Source organism: Amphimedon queenslandica, unplaced genomic scaffold (assembly GCF_000090795.2).
Source record: "Amphimedon queenslandica unplaced genomic scaffold, v1.1 AMPQUscaffold_13285, whole genome shotgun sequence".
NCBI lineage: Eukaryota > Metazoa > Porifera > Demospongiae > Haplosclerida > Niphatidae > Amphimedon > Amphimedon queenslandica.
Genome location: NW_003546479.1, coordinates 116,739 through 123,438, shown reverse-complemented (window position 1 = coordinate 123,438; position 6,700 = coordinate 116,739). Strand labels below are relative to the sequence as shown.

The following is a 6,700-nucleotide window of genomic DNA, read 5'->3' as shown; positions in this document are numbered from 1 at the left end:
CTGGCCATAGATATTAGAGTAAATGAAATTTTTTCATTTACTCTATTATCTATGGCCTGGCGCATGGCCTGACGCACCCTGCCCCACCTCTTCGATCGTTGCGCGGGGCCGGGGGCGGCCACTCCTGCTCAACAAAGAGGAGGGGATAGGGTATTTATTTCTGTAATAATAGATATTAGACTATTAAATATTATGTGCTGTAATCTATGGTTGTGACTTATGACCAGATCCGAGTCCTGGCCCTGGTGTTCCTTCCTTTGTTTTAGTGAATTCTAAATGAACTAAATTCTTCTGCTCCTCCAGACCTCCATTCGACTCCTCAGCATCAGCTATGCAGATGACCAGAAAGACTTTTACAGCAATATTTTTTTAATTCTGTTCTTGTTCTGGTGAGCCATTAATAAGTAGATTAGATAGATAAATATTAGTTTCAGGCAGTATCTTTACTATTGTACCAGTGACGCAATATGTATTATGTCAATGATACTGTGACATTTGAATGTGCTACCAACTTGACTGAATATACCCTTGTTATTCTTATTAGAGGAGTACCACCATCTTCACTAAAATCTAAAACATTACCTAATGGGGTAAGGTTGCTATCCTTTAATCTAACGGCAACTAATGCATCAAATGGAACTGATGTTACCTGCCTAGCATTTGGTGATGATGGAAATGCTAATGAAACTGCCTATCTTTATGTTCAAGGTAATGGTCAATATTGTAGATATGTAATATTATACATATTCCCAGGTCCACCTGATAGTCTCAGTAGTTTAACAGGATATCAGTTAGATTCTTGTTGTATGTTTATCAGTTGGTATCCTCCATTCACACTACCAGGACTAACAGTACAATATATAATCAGTGTAGGAACTGATCAACAGTACCTTAATGACTCTATCACTAACTACACTTACTGTCCAATGAACCCAACCAATAAACAATATCTGTTTAACATTACAACTACTAATAAAGCTGGGAATGGATCTACTAGTAACATAACTGTTGGATTTCAATCAAGTAAGAAACATAAATATAATTCTTTAACTTTATGCATATTGATTTTTATAGGCTCAAATTTCCAGAGCATTTATCAAGAACATTATATTTACCACATAAACAATAGTTGGAGTCTACATTGCCTACTATCAGTTAGTTACTCCCACACACATAAACACCTGTTTTTGATTTATTGTAGGCTCATCAGTTGTGTACTGGAGTGTCACTTGTTAACATAACAGTAACTGGTTGTACTGTTAGTAGTTCCAGTAGTACTTGTTATTCATCAACAAATGTATCCACTAGTAGATCTAGTTCTTATAATAACATTTCACTTGTTGCCATTATAAATCTTCCATCAAGAGAGATACTGGACACTAATATCATCTTGTACTATCAAAATGGAGCAGTGTTTGGAAGCACTACTATAAGAATCAGTAAGTGACATATCATACTAATGTTTAGTGCTTTATTATTATTAAGGTACTCATAATTTTCAACACATAGCAGTGGTTAATATTACATATAACAAAGTTTGTCTTCAGTTTGAGTTTGTCAATGGCAGTACAACTGATATTATTTATATTCACATCACTAATTATGAAGAGCCAGTTGATCAACCAGTGTATTACAATATATCTCGTAATGATCAGTTGAACTTTACTCATTGTATTACTAACATACCAGCTGGTAATAACTTAACACTGTATGCATGTGAATCAATAGAGGACTGTATTACTAATCCTGCTGCTGTATTAACTGGTATTGGTATTCCTGCTATAGTCTCTAGCACTATGCTGACAAGCTACATAAGTTCACATAAAGACTCATTAGAATCTACTTTTGATCCCATCAGCTATAGTTCATCATTTCTGTTAATGTATACTTCAACAACTACAGTTTCATCTACAGTTAGATCTACCATGATGATGGAGGATTGTAATATAAGGGAAAGTCAAAATGAGGTACCTGTCACTAGCGGTAAGCAATTAACATTAATAGTATTCTGAGTGATAACATTTACCATTCTTTCATTAATACAGCAGTATTGATTAGTGTATTGAGTGTATTCCTCATACTATCACTAATGATTAATGTTATTACATTAACTGTGTGTTACTGCAACAGGAAAGGAAAGAATGATCAAAGTATGTTAATTTATGTTAAAGATTTACTATGATGAATTGTATTACAGGTTCACAAGAACAAGAACTATCATCAGTTAATCCACAGTATGAGAATGTACATTTACCAGTTCCACAATCAGAACTATCAATGAAAGAATGTGCTGCTTATGGTGTAGTGGAAGGTACTAGGTTTTAAGACTTCATGATAATCAACTATTAGAGTTTATATAATTTTTAAAGTAAATTTTTGCGAAGCATTTTTCAATTTTTACGTTCAGTAATGTCATATATGCCCTACCCCCAGCCCCCTTATATTATACCCTGTACTATAGCCCATGGTTTTTCCCAAAAAATGGCTCCAAAATTATCCCAAATTTTGTATTACATTTTCCGATACATATTGACGTCCCTATGCTGGTAGAAAGTTTGAGCTAATTCCGACTAAAATTTTGGCCATTTTAGAAAATTGGCTGATTTGCAATATCTTGCACCATATTGTTATAATTTTCACAAATCATAATAAAATATACAAATTCCACAAAAATTGCACCTTCAAAAAGCACTTGTATGGTATTATAATAGCTACATTTGTGCTCATACCTACATATGTATACTGGTCCTGTGCAAACATGTAGCTACGTACTAGACTGTTCACTGTTGAAGTAACAATGGTGGGAGAGCATGCATATAGTAAATAAAATTAGAAACACTCTGAAAAATTTCAAAAAAACATTACAGTCTGTGGTGTTTTATTAAAATTGCATTACACCACACCTTCAACTCACACAGGGTCACACCTCCATGATCATGGCTCCTATTCTGTTTGTTGCTGTAATTATGGTCTCCAAAATTTACATGTCTTGTAAGTTTTATTGTGATATCATCAAATCATTATAAATTTTAGGTGCAAGTATCTTTACTATTGTACCAGTGACACAATATGTATATGTCAATGATACTGTGACATTTGAATGTGCTACTAATGGGACTGGAAGTGGAAGTAATATTTATTTTGTTGTTGGAGGATCAATTCGGCCATCAAAATCAAGTGTAACATTACCTAATGGTGGAATGAGGATATCAATTAGCCTAACACCGTCAAATGAATCAAATGGAACTGATGTTGTTTGTAGAACTTTAAGTGGAAGTGCTACTCAAACTGTGTATCTCTATATTCAAGGTTAGTCGATACTGATCTGTGTTAGTGTATCATATGTATTCCCAGGTCCACCTGATAGTGCCAGTAATTTAACAGGATATCAGTTAGATTCTTGTTGTATGTTTATCAGTTGGTATCCTCCATTCACACTACCAGGACTAACAGTACAGTATATAATCAGTGTAGGAACTGATCAATGGTACCTTAATGACTCTATCACTAACTACACTTACTGTCCAATGAACCTAACCAATAAACAATATCTGTTTAACATTACAACTACTAATAAAGCTGGGAATGGATCCACTAGTAACATAACTATTGGATTTCAATCAAGTAAAAATTATAAATAAATATGATCATTTTTTGTTTCTGAATAGGTTCAAATTTCCAGATCATTTATCAAGAACATTATGCTTACCACTTAAACAATAGTTGGAGTTTACATTACCTACTATCAGTTAGTTACTCCCACACACGAATGAATACCTGTGTTTCATTCATTGTAGGCTCATCAGTTGTGTACTGGAGTGTCAGTTGTTAACATAACAGTAACTGGTTGTACTGTTAGTAGTTTCGGTAGTACTTGTTATTCATCAACAAATGTATCCACTAGTAGTAGTTCTTATAATAACATTTCACTTGTTGTCGTTATAAATCTTCCATCAAAAAAAATACTGAACACTAATATTATTTTATACTATCAAAATGGAGCAGTTTTCCAAAGTAACACTATAGCAATCAGTAAGTGACATATCATACTTAATCTTTAGTATTTTATTATAATTAAGGTACTCATGATCTTCAACACATAGCAGTAGTTAATGCTAAATTTAACATAGTTTGTCTTCAGTTTGAGTTTGTTAATGGTACCACAACTGATATTATTAATATTCACATCACTAATTACGAAGAGTCAGTTCATTCACCAGTGTATTACAATATATCTCGTAATGATCAGTTGAACTTTACTGAGTGTATCACTAACATACCAGCTGGTAATAACTTAACACTGTATGCATGTGAATCAATGGAGGACTGTACTACTAATCCTGCTGCTGTAATAACTGGCATTGTTATTCCTGCTTTAGTCTCTAGTATGCTGACAAGCTACTTAAGCTCACATGAAGACGCATTAGGATCTACTTCTGATCCCGTCTGCTATAGTTCAGTATTTTTAATGTATACTTCAACAACTACAGTTTCATCTACAGTTAGATCTACCATGATGATAGAGAATTGTAATATAAGGGAAAGTCAAAGTGAGGTACCTGTCACTAGTGGTAAGCAATTAACGTTAATAGTATTCTGTGTGATAACATTTACCATTCTTTCATTAATACAGCAGTATTGATTAGTGTATTGGGTGTATTCCTCGTACTATCACTAATGATTAATGTTATTACATTAACTGTGTGTTACTGCAAGAGGAAAGGAAAGAATGATCAAAGTATGTTAATTTATGTTAAAGATTTACTATGATGAATTGTATTACAGGTTCACAAGAGCAAGAACTATCATCAGTTAATCCACAGTATGAGAATGTACATCTACCAGTTCCACAATCAGAACTATCAATGAAAGAATGTGCTGCTTATGGTGTAGTGGAAGGTACTAGGTTTTAAGACTTTGTGATAATCAACTATTAGAGTTTATTTAATTTTTAAAGTAAATTTTTTGCGGAGCATTTTTCAATTTTTAAGTTCAGTAATGTCATATATGCCCTACCCCCAGCCCCCTTATATTATACCCTGTACTATAGCCCATGGTTTTTCCCAAATAATGGCTCCAAAATTATCCCAAATTTTGTATTACATTTTCCGATACATATTGACGTCCCTATGCTGGTAGAAAGTTTGAGCTAATTCTGACTAAAATTTTGGCCATTTTAGAAAATTGGCTGATTTGCAATATCTTGCACCATATTGTTATAATTTTCACAAATCGTAATAAAATATACAAATTTCATAAAGATTGCACCCTTCAAAAAGCACTTGTATAGTATTATAATAGCTACATTTGTGCTCATACCTACATGTGTATACTGGTCCTGTGCAAACATGTAGCTACATACTAGACTGTTGAAGTAACAATGGTGGGAGAGCATGCATATATTAAATAAAATTAGGAACACTCTGAAAATTTTCAAAAAAACATTACAGTCTGTGGTGTTTTATTAAAATTGCATTACACCACACCTTCAACTCACACAGGGTCACACCTCCATGATCATGGTGTAATGGAAGGTACTAGGTTTTAAGACTTTGTCATAATCAACTTTTAGAGTTTATGTAATTTTAAAAGTAAATCTTGTACTGAGCATTTTTCAATTTTTGCATTCAGTAATGTCACATATGCTCTACTCCCAGCCATTAATACTACTCCCTGTACTATAGCCCATAGTTTTTCCAATGGCTCCAAAATCACCCTAATTTATTTACATTTTCCAAAACATATTTACGTCCTTATGCTGTGTAAAAAAAGTTTGAGCTAATTCTGACAAAAAATTGTCCATTTATAAAAAATTGGCCAATTTGCTTATAAATGCACCCTTCAAAAGAGCAGTTATATGAGCATTACAGTAGTTACTATACTATTGTGCGCATACATACATACTAGACTACCAAAGTAACAATGGTGGGAGAGCATGCATATAAATAGCAAGTTAAATTAGGAACACTCTGAAAATTGTCAAAAGAATATGGTCTTTTATTAAAAAATTGAATTATACCACACCTTCAATTCACACAGGGTCACACCTCCATGATCATGGCTCCTATTCTGTTTGTTGCTGTAATTATGATCTCCAAAATTTACATGTCTTGTAAGTTTTATTGTAATATCTAGTGCTGGGCGATAGTATCGATATATGCGATGGTCGCGATAGTAATCTACTATCACTATCGTGATAGTTGAATCAACACTATCACGATTGACACGTGGTACATGTACGCATGCGCATTATCAAACACGTGGTTACTTTAATGAGTTAGTTCAGCTGTAAAAATGGAAGATGTTATCATTAGTAGCAGTACTGCTCCAAAAAGAAACAGAAATATTGCCTTTACCTGGTGCTACTAGTGTTGTATGGAAGTATTTTAGTTTTCCTGCTGTTGATGGTAAAATTTCTGAGTGCTTGAATAATCTCCAAAAGGCTCATGCAGAAATTTCAAGATATTAGAGCCTATTAGCTTAGATATATATGATATACAATCCTTTGGCATGGTGGAACACAAATTTCTTTTGTTATCCAATAATAGCTAGGAAATATTTATGTATACCGGTGGCATCAGTTCCCTCTGAATGTGTATTTATAGTACTGCAGGGAATATAGGTACTAAAAAAAGAGCTTGTCTACATCCAGAAAATGTCCTTCTAGCTGAAAACCTCAAATATTCATCTACCTTTCATC

At 33.6% G+C, this 6,700-nt stretch overlaps 2 protein-coding genes and 1 long non-coding RNA gene across 3 annotated transcripts in view; 2 read left to right on the top strand and 1 right to left on the bottom strand.

The window, feature by feature from the left end:
- LOC109583743 (uncharacterized) overlaps positions 1–4,965 on the top strand; it is a 15,320-nt gene extending 10,355 nt beyond the window's left edge. The window contains exons 5-11 of the mRNA XM_019999186.1: positions 518–708; positions 3,355–3,624; positions 3,669–3,748; positions 3,798–4,032; positions 4,080–4,571; positions 4,634–4,738; positions 4,786–4,965. Of these exons, the coding sequence (XP_019854745.1) occupies positions 518–708; positions 3,355–3,624; positions 3,669–3,748; positions 3,798–4,032; positions 4,080–4,571; positions 4,634–4,738; positions 4,786–4,913 (1,501 nt within the window). The 3' untranslated portion in view covers positions 4,914–4,965. The remainder of the gene's footprint in view (positions 1–517; positions 709–3,354; positions 3,625–3,668; positions 3,749–3,797; positions 4,033–4,079; positions 4,572–4,633; positions 4,739–4,785) is intronic.
- Positions 1,185–2,378, top strand: LOC109583745 (uncharacterized). Its single transcript, XM_019999189.1, has 4 exons — positions 1,185–1,439; positions 1,486–1,983; positions 2,046–2,150; positions 2,198–2,378. Exons 2-4 carry the CDS (start codon positions 1,797–1,799, stop codon positions 2,323–2,325), a joined length of 420 nt encoding a protein of 139 aa, XP_019854748.1. The 5' UTR covers positions 1,185–1,439; positions 1,486–1,796; the 3' UTR covers positions 2,326–2,378.
- A 1,220-nt stretch (positions 4,966–6,185) lies between the features above and the next one.
- The window catches only part of LOC109583748 (uncharacterized), an 823-nt gene continuing 308 nt past the window's right edge, over positions 6,186–6,700 (bottom strand). Inside the window, exon 2 of the long non-coding RNA XR_002185687.1 lies at positions 6,186–6,692. This is a non-coding gene — a long non-coding RNA (uncharacterized LOC109583748). The remainder of the gene's footprint in view (positions 6,693–6,700) is intronic.

What these genes read in the sequence shown, in the direction of transcription:
- LOC109583745 (XM_019999189.1), top strand. Translation starts at nt 1,797, where the DNA reads ATGCTGACAAGCTACATAAGTTCACATAAAGACTCATTAGAATCTACT. An exon ending in TGAGGTACCTGTCACTAGCG is followed by an intron (nt 1,984 to 2,045) that starts GTAAGCAATTAA and finishes TCATTAATACAG; the next exon opens with CAGTATTGATTAGTGTATTG. An exon ending in GAAAGGAAAGAATGATCAAA is followed by an intron (nt 2,151 to 2,197) that starts GTATGTTAATTT and finishes ATTGTATTACAG; the next exon opens with GTTCACAAGAACAAGAACTA.